This window comes from Halyomorpha halys, unplaced genomic scaffold (assembly GCF_000696795.3).
Source record: "Halyomorpha halys isolate HHAL.00 unplaced genomic scaffold, Hhal_1.1 Scaffold1268.1, whole genome shotgun sequence".
NCBI classification, from domain to species: Eukaryota; Metazoa; Arthropoda; class Insecta; order Hemiptera; family Pentatomidae; genus Halyomorpha; species Halyomorpha halys.
The window spans coordinates 163071-183863 of record NW_027115086.1 but is presented as its reverse complement, the minus strand read 5'-3'; the positions used below and the strand labels follow the sequence as shown (position 1 = coordinate 183863).

The window sequence follows — 20793 nt, the reverse complement described above, 5'->3', positions numbered from 1 at the left end:
TGTGGGGTTTGTTTTTAAATCATATAGTAGATGAACGATTTCACTCTAATGTAACAATAATTTCTTTGCATTAAAGCAGTATTTATTTTTTATATTTTGGATATCATATTTTCACTTAAGAATGTTTATTGAGGTTTGATATTTTTCCAATTTATTGTCCTTTAATATTTTTATGATTGCTGTTTTAATAAACAGATATTAAAAATTGAAAAAAAATTAAGTTCCTGGAAAAGTAGTTAGAGAATAATTGTTTCTTTTTTTTTTTTAAGTATTACACGAATAATTCTTGTTTTGTACTCTAATCACCCGATTTATATTAATCAAATGATAAAACTATACCGATATCTCATATTGAAAGACACATTAAGCCAGCACTAAATAAACTGAAGCGTGCAACATTAAAATGTGAACATAAAAATTAAAATGCGCGTTTACATAAACATCATACTGTTTACATATTTTTTTGCTTTTAGTTATTTGTCGCTTTCTCACTACCAAAGTTAGATAAAACTTTGTAGTCATACAGGAAGTGGATAGAAAAATTGCCTTCAGAATAAAAATTTTCACTGGCCTATAACGTTTTACTTTGTCCCAAGGAAAGAAATGTGGGAGGCACTGAGAGCTAAGAACGTTCCATTTAGCCTATTGGAAGCTACTAAGTCTATGTACTAAGACCCAAAAGGAATTATCAGACAAAGTTGGAGGAGGGATTTTAACTTAGCTAAGAGGGTCAAACAAGGTTACAGTCTTGGCCCTTTAATATTCAAATTATATATGGATGATATAGCAACTACCTGTAAAAGGGGGAACTGAAATATACTATCCATGGTGATCCGCAACCATATGCATATGATATTGTTCTCATCGTGATTCGATGTGGAAGTTGCAGCAAATCCTAACAAAATGGTATGAAAAACCTACTATTTACTGAAAAGTACCAGTACCTCTGCTAGATTGATTGTTGTTAGGAAAAAATGTTGTTGTTTGAAAAACTGTATCTTGGAAAATAGATATTGAACAGAGTTATATTGGGGCTCAATTTGAGGGTATTGAATACTCCATGAAGTAGTTTATAATGATTGTATTCCTAAGAACTATAGCTTTCATGATATTTGGCTAAATAAATTCATGAAATTATTTCTTATTATTCGGAAAAAAAATAATGGTTTGAGAAAAACTGCATCTCAGGAATTATTCAACATAAAGAGTTCGATTAGGGCTTAAATTAAATGCACAGTAGTGCATTTAACTACTTAATAAAGTAGTTTATAATTATATTTCAACTACTTGTAATACTCAACCTACAAATATGGTGGTCATTTTGAAAAATATATCAGATTAGGCCTAGGCAGTACCCCTCAGCAATTGTAAACTTTTTACCATTGTCTTTTTCAAACATGTTTACATAAGAATCTATTGACAAGAATTAATATCAATTTATTCTAGATACAGTAAAATTTTAAGTTATTTTTTTTTACTAGATGAAAATTGCATTCAAAGGTTGCCTAAAATCCCATGTTAAAGTCTCCCAGAAAAAATTACAAATGGCTGGACAGCTAAAATTTTATTTTTTCCTAGAACACTCCAACTAAAGGCATGTTGTATGGGTGAGACTCCATTCTGAGTATTAGATTGTCACACTGATATTATTTTGATATATTACTATTGATATTGGTGAATTACTTACCAGTTACTTGAACATAGAAATTCTTCCCTACCGTCCTTTCTAGATTGAAGGCTAAATGGGTCCTCCCAGACTATTGGGTCTCACAGATCCTAACAGGACACGGGGAGTTTCAGGGAAAGCTGCAGAGCTTTGGAAAGAACATCGACCCCCGGTGCCCAACGTGCGGAGTTCCTGAAACAGCAGGACACGTAATAATAGATTGCTCCAGCATGGAAGGACAGGGCTGTCCAGAAAGACCGGGATTTACGTCCTCGCCGAATCGGACTTTCTTTGGATGATTGAAGAAGAGAATTATCCCTTCTTCATAGAGTTCATTTACGGGTGGGCCCCACTCATTTCACGATGGGAAGGGCTTGACCGGCAACATCGGCGAGCCACCAGAACATGAGAAAGCTGACCCAGACTGAGACCTGGAGGGCTGGACCAGCCTGGTAACTGCAGGAGGCACACAGACAGATGCAGTGGACAAGGTGCAGCTCCATCAGTAAGGCGCTAAACCTATCACTGGGCTGCACCACAGTAAAAAAAAATTTAATAATTGAATAATTAATAAAAGAATAAAAAAAAATTGGTAATCTGAGCGCAAACCCCAGTGCACTACCCCACTGCTCCCGCACCCCATATAAAAAAAGTTACTTGAACATAATTTTTCTTCAAATTTACAAGTATTAACTGATAAATGTTCAACTCTGTACATTTTTAATTATCCCAGGGCCATAGTGTTCATTATCTATTAACTTGCTAGATATATGGTTGACATTAGCAGCAGACTCATATAAAATACATCTCTGAACACCAAATTAGACAATTCAATGAAAGAAATAGCTACTTAAATGATATACATTCTAAAAAAAGTAAACATGCATTCATTGCAAAACTGCTGGAACATTAAAGGACATCTTTCTAATGCATAACCTAAAGATAAGTACAACAACTAAAAAAAATACTTCAAAATGATTTAGATGAAATAAGAAAACTATTAGACTATTGGATTATCTAAGTAAACCAAAATTTTACAGTAGAATTTAATAATTGGAGGTTAATTTGCCTTTGACCCTTGGGGGTAGAGGTGGAATTAATATATAAAATAACAAATATGCCAGCTAATTGTGTCAATTGCATAAGAGATAGTTTAAATAAATAACTACTTATAATATATTTCTTTTTATTATTAGTATTGAAAAAGGATTTTTTGATGTTAAACTCAACAATATTGGGCTCTAAATAATACAAATTGTTTCGACTGCTTACATACAGTAAACCTATGAAAGTATAGAAGAGAAAAAATTACCAAAACAATATGTAATATTTTTAACTTAAATTTCAGATGATATATATTTTTCTGACCAAAAAAATTCATGAATGACTCCAATTAATATCCATAGCTTTATATTTTTGATAACCCAGATTCATAGAGTGAAGTTTTGAGATGAGCATATTACTCACATATGACGGAGTGGATAGTGAAGGTATGTAATTAGATGAAATAAAGGTATATTACATATTTAAAACTGTTTTATTTTAAAAGTTATGGATGTGAGAAACATAGTAAAAAGTTTTCAATTGTTATTTAAGTATTTTTTCATTAGACATTAAATTACATTTAAATATTTACATAAATAAAATATTAAAAGAAGTAAGGGTAATCTACAGTTAATGAAAAACTCTCTACATTACAGTTATAAAACAATAAAATTAGAAAGATACAACACACAAATTTTAGCATAAATATACATAACAACTGTAATAAATTTTTAAGAATATTTCATTAGTAATTATGTCTTTTCTTCCCAATTCATCACAGCCTTTAGTCATAAAAAAAAACACACTTCTTAAAAAAATAAATTAAAATTTATAATTAATTTATTAATAAAATTAAAACTGCTATTAAAACTAAATTATTTTTTAAAAAGTGAAATTATTCACAAAATATACAATATTTAAAGATACCTTGTATAGTTTAGAGTTAATGCTTAAAATACATTGAAACTACTGAAATCAAAATCAGACTTATTCAAAGAGTCAGTTTTTGTGAAACTGAGCTTATACCCAAATATTTCAAAAATACTTTGGTATTTTTATAAATATTTTATATTGATTTGGTTCAGTTGATTAATAGAACATGAGAGCAAAGGTAAAATATTAACCATTAATAAACTACCAAATAACCACAGATTAAGATTATTTAAAAATAATTTTTATATAACACTTTTATGAAGGACTTAGTAGCTCCAAATTTTGTTCTATTAAGCTTTATATACAGATGAGTGATTCCAATATTAAAATGTATTGCTAAGTAAAGTAAATGTATACTGCATTAATAGCAATTTAGAAAACATACAAAATTAAGTAAAACATAATAGGAAAATATAGCTATGAGAAATCAAAAATGTCTCAAAATAATACTTATAGTAAGCAAAAATAAATATTCATTTTCTTCAAATTTAATTAAGTTAAAAGTTAGTTTAGTAATGATAAGGGCCAATCAAAATTGAATAGGTGGTTCATAAATCCACTGAACCAGAAATGAAATATTATTACCTAACTGAGCACTTGCCAATTACTATTAAAAACATATAAAATCAAAATACACTTTAGACCAATTATATGTAACAATAAATATATTTAAATTTAGTGCAATTTTTATTATTAGTATATATCTTCTCTTCTCAATTATTAAACAAATTATAAATTGAAAAATATATTATCATTCATTGTATAGATTTACAGTAATGGAATAATATGACTCATATTAATTTCAGTTTATTTAACAAGTAAATCTAAATAATGAAGTAAATTATGTAATATATTACAGATAATGTGTTTTAGGAATTATTTACAATAAAATGTAACCATTATACTCTACTTTAACTCTGTACATAATAGATGAAAGGAATCAGAAGATGAAGAAAAGCAGAAAGAGCAAAAGAGGAAGCCGAACCAGGGCTACTACCACCAGCTTGTGATGACAACTTGGCGCTGCAGATGTTATTACAATCCTCTCCTTCGCATATATCACAAGGCATTGTTCTAAGGGGTTCATAGAACATACGAGCTTTTCTTGCTATAAAAAACAAATACAAATTAAATTATTAACAAAATAGTTATAAGTTGTAAATTGTAGAAATAATGAATTTTTTAAGTCCATCCTGCAGATACAAATGCTGAGGAAAATCTAAACAGGATTAAACAGATAAAAATAATTGGAAAATTGGCATCACTGTTGTCACATTGCTGCTGAATCTTATGAAGGTTTATAGACTAAGGATGAAAATAAATAAATATTTGAGATAACATAGATGTTGATTAACCACCTAAAAATTTTATCTAAATCTATATTGTTCAAAATCAAAACTTTGAGATTATAAATAAAATTTAAATATTGAGCTTTTTCTGAAGGTTGAGAACAATACCTTTACAGAATTAAAGTATAAAAGATACCATTCAGTAAATTTTTAAGAAAAGATATAGATATTACACAAAATTTTTACATCAAAATTTTAACTGATTAAATAAAAGTTGAAAAATTAGTAAGATTTTCAAACTAAAAAAAAATTATATGATTAAATTGCAGTGCAAAAAACCTTTTTTATTCCAGTAATTGGAAAGGAGCAAGAAGCTATGAGAAGAATAGCAGAAGCAGTGGTTTAGCATGGGTGTCAGCCACCCGGGGCAGAGAAAAATTTTGCTACCTCCTTATTTAGGTATTTCAGTTAAAAAGACTAAAATATAAAGTAATTCTACAGAATTTTGCACCATATTGTATTTTGTATAGCTTAAACAATTCATGAAATGAAATGGTTCAATGTTTTACAAGATATTACTATTATTTTTGTGAAATTTTGCTGCTCCCTTAAAGTGTTGCCTCCAAGCAGAAGCTCATGGAGGATGTTAGGATTCAATATAGGGGTTATTGAGAAAATTAATAATAATAATTATGATTAAATAAAAATGAAATAAATAACTTACATTGGTCGTAATAATCATATAAAACAATTGGCACAGGCCGTTGCAACGCTACTTTATGAGTTTTATAAGCTGAGATGGTAGGACAAATTTCTTCTTTGGTCATCTGAAAATAAATGAAATATAATAAGAAATTTGTTATCATCAACAAAAATAAAGTATTCAATTATTAAATTTCTAGATACACAAATATATGACATAGTATGGTTAATATTTTAATAACTTTCTGTTTATTCCTTGTGGTCTGAGCTCACATAGGATATTTCCATATTTAAAGGCCTATAGGGAGACAGGACAGCTGTACTTAGATTTGGAAACATCTACCTTGCTGCCAGATATACAAGGTCATTGCCTGTAATGCCCTAAATGACTTTCAACCCAGATGAAGCATACTGATTTCCCCAGATCTTTAAATGTAAGATAGAAGGGAATCCACAAGATACTCGAATATTCTAAGAACAAATTATTTAAAGCCTCTAGTGAATTTAAGGGAAATTAGGTTTATTTTTAATTTTTACAATCTCATGTATGATGCTGGACATTGAATTCATTTTATCTAAACTTGTTTGAATTCATTTTATCTAAAGTTGTTGTTAAAATACTTCCAATATTTATAAAAGCAGCTCTAATAAGTTTAAACTGGCCAAAATTACCTTGTCAAAATACAGTACAACAGTTGTATCACCTTCTTTTGTTTCAATTCGTTTAACCTTATGATTGAGCTGAAGGCTAGGAAGAGCATCAGAGTCAACAGTGTAGCCAGAAGGAAGAACTATTTCCATTACAGCCATGTTGCTTTCATTGCCACCAGTGAATCTTAAATAAAAAATATTTTAGACATAATATCTAATGAAAATCGTAAAAATAAAATATTGATTTATATATGGTCATAACTTTTTTAAATTGTACCGAACTACGCATGTTTTTTTATTCAATTTTTGGATCCTAGAAATCTCAAATTTTCAAGGGGAGCTAAAGTGTTTTTTTCTTGGAAGGAGATAAAGGTTCATTATATTCAATAATATTATTGAATATAATGAACCATAACATGTGTAGAAAATATATTAAGCTGTATCTTTGCTAATAATGGTCCCATTTTGATGATTTATTTTTTGTTTGAAGGAATTTTATCAACTTTCAAATCATTATTACATAATTCATCATAAATATGATTTTTTAGATATGGGCATATAAAGTTTAATTTTTTTTATAATGTTGTTTTAGTTTTTTTCTTGCCTTTAGATTTTTGACCCAAGATAAAAATAAGATAAACACAAATGTAATATGGTAGGTCAAATGGTAAAACAAATTAACTGTTTTCACTTCTTCTTCTTGGCAATTTATTCTATAGATTCTGTTCTGTAGACAAAAAGTTAAAGGGCTTTATGAAGAAGACATTAGACAATTTTGATCACAATCCTCAGTCATTTTGATGGGTACTAATCTATAGAAAATAAGTTATTCAGTTATTGCAAAAGGGGTGCCCAATTTAGAGCAGGCATCAGGCCCTGAAACCCTACAATATAAAAAAAATGAGCAACTGAATCAGTCGGAGATATGGTTGTATGAAACATCTAAACAAGTACCATTTTGATGTCATTGTGAGTATTAATGACACGTTTTTGGAGTAATCTGTAATTCTCGAGGCAAATAAAAAAAAATCAGCTCAGAAATTCAGAAAACCTCTGGACTTTTTTTTTATATTAGATTTTGGATTCAACATAGCCTGTAATCTCAAATTTAGGTATAGAAGAGGTATTTTTTTCATGGTTGTTAAAAATTTTCATCATTGAAAATAATAAACTAAAAATGATGTAAAACAACGCTGATTTTCATTAAATTCTAATTAGCTTTAAATTATTAATATAATAAGAGTATATTAAGTTTCCATAAAATCATCTCAAGATATGAATATGTTAAACTTGCTGATGTCCTAAGACTATTAGAGAACTTAATGGATTCCAGTAATGATTAAATAACTATTAATCATTAATATATATATATATATGGATGGAATAAATAGAAAAATTATAAAAATAATTTAACTTCATTCGTTCACTATCCTTTCATTTCAAAGCCCTGATGAAACCCTGCAAAGAGGGGCACAATGTTAGCTTATAATAAATAGATTATTTACTATTTGACTTATTTTGCCCGAATCCTGAGCATCTTCCTTTTATGAGAAACAAACATGTAGTCAATTATAAATTTCAAAAGGCCACATAAATCTATGTAATAGTCATCATATTCACAAATTGCTATAATTCCACAACTTGATTGTCTCTAGGCCAGATAAAAAATCATAACTAATTATGACACTATACATAAATATTTCATCATAGCAAAAAATCTATACACACCGTGAACAAATAGACAATTGCAGGTGGTTTTTGTCAGAATTTTTATCAACTTGAGGATCCAATAAAAAGAGTGGCCATGGTCCAGTTACATTGACATTGTAACGATAAGAAACCTGCACAACTGCAAGTCCACTTCCAGTCGCAGTAACATTAATTTGACGAACTTTCCTGGGAATCTAAAATTAGAGGAAAATAACTTAATACGAACCTCAGACTTTATAACAATAAGGTAAATAGCTGAACAATGGTTTCTTTTCATTTTATTTTTCATAAATCATGATTAACACAATCTTATACATAACATTATAATTAAGCCTGGTTTAAATAAATTCATCATAGAATAAATGTATAGATGAGAAGTTAAAAAAAAAAGTATTTATTTTCTCGAGACTATAATTGAAAATGGTGCCTTCATTACAAATTTTCTATTTATTAAAATGTTAAAAATAAACTAGATTGTTGCTATAAATTACTTAGTAGATAAAATTTAACGAATCCGGCCTGGGGCATTGACTCTTTTCATTGAGTGGCGGTTCCACAAAATGAAAAACTTGACCCCCAACCATGGTTAGGCAGTATAGGACTCCAAAGGGAGTCTTGGCCGAGAAAAAAAAATTTAACAATAGCAATTATGAATGAAATGTTATGTAAAATAAATTATTAACAAAGGAATGGGTTTCCATCAGAACTTGTGTAAAATATTTAAAAAATACTTTTGAAACATAGGTAACATAGGTAGAAAATACATTCCATCTTTGATAATAATTAGGTCCAATTACAATAACTTTTTGTTTTGTTTTGTGGAGTATTATCGCTCCATCTCCATTAATGGCCAATATATGGATGGACATATGAAACATGTAATAGGCCACCACTTAGAATCAAAATAGTTATGAAAAGTTCAGAGGATCATTGTGAGGTGACCTAATCTAATCTAAAAAATAAAAAAAAACAGGCCTGTAGTTTCTAAGGAAAGGTATGGATGGAAGACAGAAGAATATCATTATTTATTAGATTTTTGGATTCGAAGTATATTGAATCGTAAAACTTCAATTTTTGACAAAAGGTTAAAAGTTTTTTCTTGATCATTTTCAATGGTCCATTATTAAAAATAATAAACCAAAAATTAGAACTTTAACTTGTAATGACTTTTTGACATTGGTTTTGTTGGTTGATTGTTTTGATGCCATGTATATAGTACAAACCTCTACTTTATGAAGAATCATAGAAACAGCGGAGTTGATTCTTATATCCTTAGTTATACCATTTCCATAGGAGAAAGAGGTAGTAACATCAACAGACCCTGAACTGATAGATGTAGCAAGTTCAGCCAGAGCTCCAAGAGCAACCACTGTGTCCTGTAACAGAGTTTGGATGAATCTAAGAATGATTAAGATTGCATGAAGTAAATTTTTTTAAGAGATATGAAAAAATAATCATCAATCACTGATAGTTAATTTTTTAACTAGATTAAATAGCTAAAATCAGACTTGTTTTTAGAATCTTAAGTAATCTTACTATGTAAATAACCTTAAAATGTAGATCAAGGTATTCACATGAAAAACAACAGCAGAAGAAACCAAATTTTACAGGGTAGCAAAAAAGTTAATTTACAATATTACTACTAACTGTTATTGTTTTGAATCTTTTAGATTTCAAACTTCTTGTAATGACATAATGGGGAAGGGATTTTCCTCACTTATCAAGAGAATTTATTTTTTTTTTAAACGATATACTTCTATATGTCAACTCTTGAATTAATCCTGTCTTATTCTATCCACTTATGATATTTTCCTCCATTAATCATTAGTCATCATTCATTATTAATTTGTAACAGATTCAAATTATTTATTTCATACTAAAGATAAATTTTAGGTTTTAAACCAAATAGGTTATCACTTTAACGGAATAACCTTTGAAAGGAAAGCAATAAGTAGCCTTTTCATAGATTTTGCAATTTCTTCACCACTACACTTTGTCCTGATAACTCAGTGAACAAACAACTTGGGACTTTAGAGAGCCCCAACACAATCAGTACAGGTTGGTTAAAGAAAAAAATATATAACAAAAACCTGAGTGGAAGCAAAGCCCCCTTGATCATTCTGTTGTGTGAACAGCCATTTCATAACTGGTAGACAATCCTCAATAAGACCTCTATTGATGTAAACAAGCATCGCATATGCTGTCATTTCAACATCTATTGAATTAGGAAGAAAAGCATTAGGATTCTTCTCACTAGTTAGATTGTCATTTTTCGTCCACCATTTCAATTCATCTAAAAAATTTATTAATTGTTTTAGTTTAATATATATATATAGTAATTTTGGAAGATAAGACATTAAAATGCATCTGATTAAAACAAAAACACTTACTTGCAGTTTTAGCTTTAGATTCAAGAACATTGAAAGCATTATCTTTTGCCGGATGCTGTGCAAGATGAAGGGCATAAGTGGACAATACAATGGCATAAATATCATCTAATCCATCAAAATTCTTAACAATGTAGTCTGTTGCTTTATTAATAGAATTCCTTAATGGTGCTGAAAATCTTCTGTTTTCCAGTAAAGCTGTAAGAACGTAAGCTGTCAATGCAAGTCCCTTTCCAGCACCACCTTGCATATCTGTATGGCTTACGGTCCCAACCTCAGGAAAATTTCCTAATCAAGCAAAATTTTTAATTATTCAATGACAAATACTTAATTATTGATATACAAAATGAGATTCTTAAATATTAGATAAGTTAAATTACCGTTTGGCTCTTGTTTTGTAACCAACCAGTCCAATGCCTCTTTGATAATAGTATCTTCGACATTAATATGTGGTGTTGCTTGGTAGAATGATTTCGCCACAAAAGCGGTCAGCCTACAAACATTTCATGACAATAGAGTAAATATTTAACTACAAAAAACTATTACTAATTATTACTACAATATTATTACATTATATAATATTATTATTATTCCAACAAATTAATAAAATAGCTAAAAGTTCTTTTTCATAACATTAATAGTTGTGGTAGAGATTATTGAAAGTATAAGATAATATGTAACACTAAATAATAGCAACTCAGTCCAGCCCATTAAGAGCACTTCCATATTCTCCTAGTAGCCAGAGACGACATTAGTTTCCCTACCAAACAGGCAAATGAAGAATAAAAAGAAAATGGTAAAATGAATTTAGCATCATAAAAAACTAAGAATATTTGATTGATTTAATTTCCGAAATAATAATATTATTGAGAACTATTGCTGTATTTTATGGTTGACCAATAAATTAACTTTTTTCTCTTACCAGGTGCTGCCACTAGGATCAGCACTTCCAAAAGCACTGAATGATCCATCAGAATGCTTATATGTTAATTCCTGTTGATACCCAGTTTCCATGAATCGTTTAGCCTTTGTTTCAATTGCAGGTGTTAACTGATTAGAGTTCTGAGAAAAAATTGATTTTAAATTATTACTTACATATGTTAATCATTAAAATTACTTAGTAAGTACTTTTTTTCTTGGTTATTCTGTATCTGGCCATTTCTGGCATATGGGGTGGTAATCCTACAGGTTACCAACATATTGTGGAAAGGTCAACTTTTCATTCGATAGGGCCCCCACAAAATAAAAGATTAACCCACCCAGGCAAGATTAAAAAACAGCGTCATTACAGACTACTATGTATTCCCTCATTTTTCTAAAGAATAAAAACTCTTATTCTTTATGGTGGGTGAGTCATCTTAAACTGATCTCTAAAAAGCAGTTTTTCAAATCTCTAATTAAAACATTAAATGTCAATACATTGATAATATATAATTCATAATTTTCAGTTTTTTTTTTATTAGTAGAACAAATGAAAAAATAACCGATAGGCTTATTGAATTTGTAAAAAAATTATAGTTACAAAATAAAAATAGTAGTATAATATCTAATAATGTAATCTATCCCTACAATAAGCTGTTACTTATTGAGATTAAAAATAAATAAAAAATCCAAAATAAAAACTAATGAATTATAAATTATACAATACCTTTAAATAGTTCAATATAACAATATTTGGAACGAAGTTCAACATGTTTTGTTCTCCACAACCATAAGGAATTTTTATTAAGTGCTCTAAATTCAGTATACTTGGTCCTAGTAGATCACCTATAGAAAATAGATAAAATCTTTTGTCAGACAGTACAAAATAAAATTCTAGTCATTTTCTGAATAGTTAAATCTAATCAATGAGTTAAGAACATCTTTACTAACCATGAATGTTTTAAACTATTTTGGTTAGCAGCAGTAAAACAAAAAGGCTTCAAGAGAACAATAAATTGGTAATCACAACAAAAAAAAGTTAGCCATTGTACCTCTAATTCATCGAAAATTTTGGATGTCAAGTTGAAAGAACATGTACATTTGAAAATTTAATTTAAATATAAAAAATATTAGCAACTTGAGATACTATAACTTGACTTTAAAACGATTTGTGGCACTTTTATTTTAAGCTTTAAACTAGGAAACTTACCAACTGCAGAAACTTCAATAAATTCAGAACCAGGAACGATATTTGCAGGTATATCTAAAGTGACATTAGTTTTAAAGGAATTGGTATTTCGTAAATCAACAAAGAAGGCTTTGTTTTTGTACTGTGTTTCTCCTTCCGGCTGTGAAAAAAAAAAATTATTTGTATTATTATTATAATAGGCAAATATTAAGTCATACTATTACTTATTATATTTATTATAACTTAGTAATAACAGTATGATTTTTTAATATTTCTTCCACATTACCAAAGGTAAGGAAGCTTTGAATTCATGCAGAAAATTAAAAAAAATTATGTCAGAAGAATCAGAATCTCAAATTTTCTTTTGCAGTTTACGTTTTAGACATAAAGGAACAGATCTGTAGTAAAGCTTGTGATCGAGCATAGTTGTTCAAGCTATTAATCCAATTTTGATGAAATTTTCCGGAATTTCAGAATCATCAAAGTCAGTTGTTCTTATCCATGACTTTGCCATTTAGTTTAGTTAATGCATTTGCAATAAATTCAACTTAATCTAATGATTCAATATTATGATTTAATAATAAAATTTCAGCAAGTGCAAATTTTAATCAATTATATAAGACAAATGGTTAAAAGCACAATTATTGGTAAATAAAATTAAAATTAAAATTAGTATGAATAACCTTGACTAGAAGTTTTCTTTCAACTCCATCACCTGCTAATGCAGACTTAGCTGTAACTTTAATAGTAATGTAACCTATTTCTTTTGGTGTAATCATGAAAGATGTGGGAGCTCCACTGTTAGGTGCAACTGATATTTTCTTTCTCCGGAACAGTTCCAATTCTAAAAAAATGAATAAATAAAAAAGAAAATACCAAGATATGTGAAAACTTTAACAGTAGACTAATTATATGTTAATTTGTTTCAGAACACTCACTAGGTTGATCATTAACATCATTTGAATAATCCGCAAATTCAAATTCGCCTGAATTTTCAAATGTAACCTCAGCCTGAATAGTCTTATCCATGTAGTTAAAAACGACAACGGGTATAGAAACTGTTTCCCCTCTGATCACAGAATAGGGTAGATCAAGAGAGACGAAAAATGGTCGAAATACTTTAACCTATAAATTTAAATATCATTAAGAAAACAATTTGCAAAATCAAGAAATAAAATGATAATTTTTTCTAAAACTAAACAAAAAAAGATCAAAATATTAAAGTTATCACAAATAAATCTATTATGACACAATAAAAAGCAGAAATTTAGCAAAAATCCTAGTTTCCTAATAAAAGTCAATATCCATTTAAGAATGAATTACCACATTTCCTTATGTTTACCTTTACCCTTAATTACAGGACATTAATATTTCAAGAAAGTGAGTAAAATTTATGTAGAATTCTAAAGCTAACTGAATATTATGTGGGAAGATTTGGCATTGGAATGGAATCATGCCAACTAGGGTCACAATGATTGGCCAAAATATGTAATGTTAGTTCCTTATAATGAAGTTCTATCTTACAAATTATTTAAGTTTTCATACCTTTCTTGGAATATCTAAAATTCCTAGACCATAAAGTGGATCAACAGCAAATGCTGACACTACCCAAGATGTTATAGTGTCGGGCACAGCTTTTTTGAAACTTCCTTTTCCATCAATACTGAAAAAATAGATAGTTAAAAATCATATACTTATTAGAAAATAAATGGTTCAAAGTATTTCTATAATCAGTAATATGATATGATATGATAATTGTAACGACTTGTCAAAATTTGAGCATATTCACATCAATTGCTCAGTCTTCATCAGAGCTAGGATGTATATGAACTAAATTATTAACTTTAAGTAAACAATTTTTTAGTTAAAAAAAAATTAGCATTGCTTAGTTAATTTTCGATAAAAAAAAACAATATTGAGGATAATTCATTCATTAATGAAGTATCTGATTCTGTTTTACAAGATCACATTATTTATATTTCAAGTTTGATATTCTATTTATTATCTAATCATAAAAAGTTTTTAAATCCTGAATGGAATATATTCATTAATCATTAATTAATATAAAACTTCATCTTTTCATGATTGAGGTGTATGATAGGCTAATAAAAAAATAGTCAATGTAATACTAATTAATAAAAAGCCTTATTCAGTTTAAAAACAGCATTTAAAAGAAAGATAGTATCAAATAAAAGTTATTTTATAGCACAACATAATTAAGAAAGAAGAAATTTTTAAATGTTACAGAAAATATTTTATTTTAAAGTATTATAAGGAATATTTGTTCAATCTTTAATATCTAGAACTATCCATAAGTTTATCATTACATAATAAATATAACCAACTCCACTGCTTTAACTTCTCCCAAAGGGGAACAGTATTATTATAACATTTTTCCAATTGAAAAATATAATTCCTTCTCCATTATTATTAATTTTTTTATCAAGTGATGTGTGGTATAAAAACCCAAATGCAATCTAAATATTAAGCCAATCAGTTTTACATGCATAGATTTTTTTTTTTAATTCTTCACAGTCAATTACTTCTTTGCAACTAGTATCTTCATACTTTTCCTAACACTAAAAATAAATAAAATTCATACAATCACATGCCAATAAATGCTCGGTAAAAAAGAATATACAGTCCTGTAATACACCTCTTTGTAATAAAATTCATTAATGAATAATTATACATTCAGCAGTAAAGTGAAATTTTATATTAATTAAATACCAGGAATGATTGCAAATGAATAATACAGTAAAGTAAAAGTAAAATAAAAAGCAAACCACACTCTATGAAGTGAAAAAACAGAAAATATTTACAATTGCAGTGCTCAAAATTAACGCATGCAGGTAGGGAAATTTTTCATTCATACCCTGATGAGAAGTTAGCGAAGAGCCAGGTAGACCGGACATCTGACTGAAGGAATACTCTAGGCCGGTTCCAAACTGGTCTGGGTATACGTGAGAAGGCATACGGCCCAGCTAAAGGTGGTCTTGTCACTGGTCTCACAATGACAGGAGGGCCGATATCTGGTTTCACTATCTTCTTGCCCCTTGAGGGAATGTTGCTTAGATAGGCATCCTCTCTCAAGCTGTTGTTATCATGCCCTTCACAGCGATGAAAAGGGGAAAATAAGAGGAATACCTCACCAAAAGCATTAAAGTTAGTAATTTATCAGAAATAGAAGCTTTGGCATACCCATGTTCCATTTTTCAGATATAATAATATATATATAATTTACAAAAATTATTTTATAAATTTTATAATAATAAAAAATTGTTCAAATCAGTTTACAATTATAAAAGAGAAAATGGAAAATAGTATATGCATTGTTAGTAATAAGTAAACCATCAGCCACATGCTATCCAAGCCTTTGATGCAATGAAGCCAAATACAAACTAAATTAAATGATTCTGATTACCCTGCCTCAGCCATTTCATAGAACCAAGTTTCTGTGAAGTCTTTCCTGACACGGATAGAAGAAGACGGTGATGAGGCGAAAGCAGCCCCTAACGACGCTTCAGGTGGTATGCTTATGTCTGAGTCAGCATATAACAGATCCTCTTCTCGAGCATACGAGCTTCTGTAGAACACTGCAGACACACCACAAAATACCTCCAATACCAAACTCATCCAAAAGTTGTTTGGCTATTCTCATTTCTATGCCATAATTTCATTTCTGTTCATAAGGGCTGAGTGAGATTGTGATTAATATTATAAATTTAATTTATAAACATCATCCTTTTTACACACATTGATTTTGGTTGACAATCCAGCTTTTTTTTTGTCATGATTTACAATGAAGAGGAAATTAGTTATTAAAAGCAAAATATATATTATTTTTTTATATATCACAAAAAAAGGAAAGAAATAATTAATTTATTATAGTTAAATGAATTAAATTATAATAAAGTTTATAAAATGGTATCCATAAGAACCCATTTGTAACATTTTTCCCAAAAATTAATTAATAAAATAAAAATGATAATTTTTGTAAAATATTAGTTGATGTTTCAGAGTTAAATAATAATATTTAGATGAGTTACAAACAAAATTAATTTTTTCAACTATCAATGAAATCATCGTAATATTCCCTTCAAGATATTTCAGAATATGTTTAAATTGCCAAAAAAAAGTTGTAACAAACTTGTTTTTCTATGCTAGTAATAATATTTGTTTTGACTTAATGGGTATAAAAATTAAATATCTTAAATAATACATATAATAAGCATATGTCAAAAATTTATTTATCCACCAAATTTAAGACACAAGTAATACCACCAATACTAAAATCATTTTGAACAATAAGGATTACAGCTAAAATGAGACTCGAGGACAATTAGTCAAGTAACTTATATATACTAAAGGAAAAATTTTCAAATTCACTTTAACAGAAAATGTCTATTCTGTTAATCTGAAAAAGCTTATTCTTGTTGAAAACCTTAATTGCATTTCAAAGGAGGGAAAGAACTTCATTTCTTTTCCGCATAAACATTCTTTTTCTGAAAAATAATTCTATAAAATTTTGTCCAACGATAAAAAACCTTGGCCAAACCTTTCCAGAAAAAAATATGTCTTCGACACGGCCTATTGCACATATTTTTCATCTTAAAACAACTAAATTATTTTTGACACCATTAGAAAGCAGAGGCTTCTAGCCACCTCTAAACAAAATTATAAAAAAAAAAACTCTGGAGCTTTTATAGAAACTAAAAGGTTTTAATATCAAGATTTAACATTTGCAAATGATTTAGCTCTTATGGTGGATGAAGAACAAGAAGTGATTGCTCAAATTAATGAACTTATAAAAAATAATGAAAAAAACAGGCTTGGAAATCTCGTTCTCAAAGACGGAAATGATGACTATTTCCAGAGAACAGCCAAAAACAATTACAACAATCTTCTCAGCTTTGAAAAATAAAATAATTGTGGTCCATAAAACAATAGTATTAAATCATAGCCAATGGGTTGTTTTCAATAGGTTATTGGCATTACACATTTGATTATTATAATCTAAATTTCGATGATAAAATTTAATCAAGATTAATTTAATTTTGGATGATTATTTTAAGAGATAAGGATGGTTCAGTATTATAGGGAAAAAAAGTATGGCATTCAAGAAGAACTTTGCCCAAAACTTGTAAAACAGCAGAAAAAAGAAAATCTATATCCCATACTAAAAGCCAAAATCAAATTGTGTAATGTAAACTCACTCAGCCACACCTTGCTAATTAAATATATTAATACATACTTAATTCATCCATTATTTTAATGAATCTTTTCATTTTCTAGTTTACATTCATTGCATTTCTCAATTTTTTTTATTGTGAGATTTCTGAAATAGCTCACATTTGTGTATTTTTAAGTTATTTATACAACGTGAGGCCATGTGCAAACTGTGCATATAAATTATGTACATAACATCATTATAAATAATAATCCTTTCAAAGAATTCAATAACCCGATCCATAACCCAAGAAGTGTTCTTACATAAGTAACTTATATGAATAAAAATAATTATGTATTCCATTTGATTACATTTAAACGCAACATTCATAAAAACAAATGAAGTTATAAAAATATAATTTATTTCATTGTTATTGATAAAAATTGAAACAAAGATTGATATAGAATTTAGAATAAATAATTATCTCATGGGAATTTCTATAAAGAAAATTCTTTAAACATTACAACAAATTAATAAACTTATATTGATTTAGCACAATTTAGGCAACTTTGATGATATTTAATAGTTCAAGTAGGCATCATTCGACAAAGAACCATGCCTAACCATTAGTTTATTTGTTTTAAGAAAAATGCGATTTTAACAAATTAAAAGGATATGTTTTGTTTCATGTTAAACTATCTCTTGTTCATAATACTAAAAAAATTAATAAGTTAATGTTACACTCATTATTATTATTTACTATGCAAAGCAAAGTTAATAGTCAGCACTAATATCTAAGCTGTTAAGCTTGAATGTAAAAAAAATAAGTTAAAATGTATATCTGACCACTAGTTTAGAAAAAAAATATGATACATATTTACTAAGAAACAAGCCATTATTATAAAATAAATCTGCCATCTATAGTTAAACTTCTACTCTGGAATGAATCCAAGGAGGCGGGGGACGAGACCATTAACCATCCAGGGAATTTTATACCATAGATAAATTAAATAAGTGACTTATACATTTCGTATCAATTTAGTTTTAGGAGGGCCAGGACTCTTCCTTCCTCATGGAAGAATGGTAAAAATAGAAGGTCCAATCCATTCCCATGTTTCTGAACTGTCCGACCTGGAACCATGTTCCGAATGTCTACAAAGCACTGGGTATAAGCTGTTTTTCTAACAGGCTCGAACTCAAGCCCAAATTTACCAAATATGGTACATAGTCAACACTCTTATATGAAGATAAATAAGTAGCTTTTTGAATTCAAAAATAAGGATATGATCTTAAGGGCTAAAAAAAGATTGAAAGGAATAGATGACTTCCATGAAGTTTTTTATGTTGAACTGTAACCCAAAACTTAAATTTCTGATACTTTTCAACAATGATCTTAAAGTCACAACCCTTTTCCTCCCACCGAGTGTATAATTTATTGAGACAAAGACCTATTTATGGTAGTAATTAGGAAATATAGCTAACTTTTTATTTGGTTTTTATTGTTATTATTATAAAATGTTCTATATCTCCCTAAACAGTAAATTAATCATACAAACTTTAAAATTTTATTTGCATCTTTCATAGTATTTCAGGTCTCCCCTCTATTTATTCTATGCCCTTGAGAACCATCGTTTCAAAGAACATTAATCCAGTAATTCTTTATCTCCACTACCATGAGTTAACTAAATTTATTTTTTTAAACACAAACTTTTTAAAAGATATAAAATCTCTAAAAATTTTATTTTTTGAGATGAGAATCAAAAATAATGTTTAAAGGTGCTGATCAGATATACATTGATTAATGGTGATGTTATTTTGTTATATTGACCCATTTTTTAAATAACTTAAAAATAAATATGTTATTAAAAATATTTATAATTAACATAAATGTTTTGAAAATGATTAAAGAATTTTAGATAGATAAATTCAATGTAATATTACTCATTACCTAACAAAATTATATATTGATATTCATTCATCTTAACTTCTTCTATAAAACTGTTTCAGTATAAAAATTATTATATAAAATCATCTGTAATTTTCCTTTAAAAATGTTTAAATAATCATCCCTTTGTCGAATCAAACTCTTTAAGCTTTAGTAAAGTTGTTTTATTGATAATTAAATAATGAATACTGATTTATAAAGAGAGCTGCAATATGTTTCCTCCCATTATCATTACTATAAATTTTAATTGCCATCCTTTTAAATAAATTATATTATTTGTTGTTAATAATAGTAATACTTTGTAGTACTCCATCTGACACATCAAAAATACTAACACATATACAAATAATATTTGAATTAAACATATATGAAATATTAAAGTGTTAATAGAAACTGTCAAAGCAGCATTCTTATTATGGTTCAATTTATGGCAAGAACTTTACAATTAGGAAAAGTTATTGATTAGTTACAAAGTTATAATAAATATTTAGAACAATTACTTTTTTGTGTAAAATCCTGAAAAAATTAAATTAATGAATCAAGTTCATTAATGTTATTTCAGCCATAGAATTATTTTAAAAATATTATGCAGTTATTCATTTATCTACCCAAAATTCTTTAGTTACAATTGAAATTGAAATCATAAAAAACATAATTTAATAAAATTTTTGGAATAATGATGCAATACTAGTATGTAGAAGAATCAAACGAAAAAAATCTATGAATAAATTATTTTATCGATCATTACTTTGAAAAATCAAAACTGCAAAACATTTATATTATGTAAAAGAGGTGTTGTTTATTAGAAAACAAATAATAACAAAAATAAAACACTTACGCCATGGAGTATGTTCATGGACATAACCATTTGTCATGATAAGTGCTCCAGATTTCTAAAAAATGTATTTGTACTTGTATTAGAATATCATGGCAAAGTTTTACAGACTTTTTTACAATATGATATTAGAAAACTTTAAAAGGTATATAACTACCTGGAATGCTTCATGAGCAGTTAATGATCCAGGCCACCAGAACATGGACCTACTGCTGTCTCTTTGTAGACCTCTCATGATTGTCGAAAACATACTCGATGAGCTACTATCATAACTGCTCAGTTCTGTTATGACATCATCCTAAAATAGCCATCAATGGAAAATTATAACTATCTATTCATTTTTTAATCTAT

The 20793-nt window shown here is 28.2% G+C and overlaps 1 protein-coding gene across 5 annotated transcripts in view; it reads right to left on the bottom strand.

The window, feature by feature from the left end:
* Window positions 1-4519: 4519 nt before the first annotated feature.
* The window catches only part of LOC106689042 (CD109 antigen), a 99743-nt gene continuing 83469 nt past the window's right edge, over window positions 4520-20793 (bottom strand). For 3 of the 5 annotated variants that reach the window (XM_014433790.2, XM_014433789.2, XM_014433785.3), the window contains exons 12-28: window positions 20600-20740; window positions 20446-20500; window positions 15368-15602; window positions 14038-14155; window positions 13431-13617; window positions 13176-13336; window positions 12514-12652; window positions 12031-12149; window positions 11305-11444; window positions 10763-10875; window positions 10386-10670; window positions 10086-10288; window positions 9219-9371; window positions 8014-8189; window positions 6307-6469; window positions 5657-5759; window positions 4520-4751 (exon numbers count right to left, since the gene is read on the bottom strand). In XM_014433790.2, the coding sequence (XP_014289276.1) occupies window positions 4555-4751; window positions 5657-5759; window positions 6307-6469; window positions 8014-8189; window positions 9219-9371; window positions 10086-10288; window positions 10386-10670; window positions 10763-10875; window positions 11305-11444; window positions 12031-12149; window positions 12514-12652; window positions 13176-13336; window positions 13431-13617; window positions 14038-14155; window positions 15368-15602; window positions 20446-20500; window positions 20600-20740 (2688 nt within the window). In that variant the 3' untranslated portion in view covers window positions 4520-4554. Of the gene's footprint in view, window positions 4752-5656; window positions 5760-6306; window positions 6470-8013; window positions 8190-9218; window positions 9372-10085; window positions 10289-10385; window positions 10671-10762; window positions 10876-11304; window positions 11445-12030; window positions 12150-12513; window positions 12653-13175; window positions 13337-13430; window positions 13618-14037; window positions 14156-15367; window positions 15603-15916; window positions 16089-20445; window positions 20501-20599; window positions 20741-20793 lie in introns of all 5 variants that reach the window. The other 2 variants (XM_067052181.1, XM_014433786.3) reach the window with 1 other exon arrangement.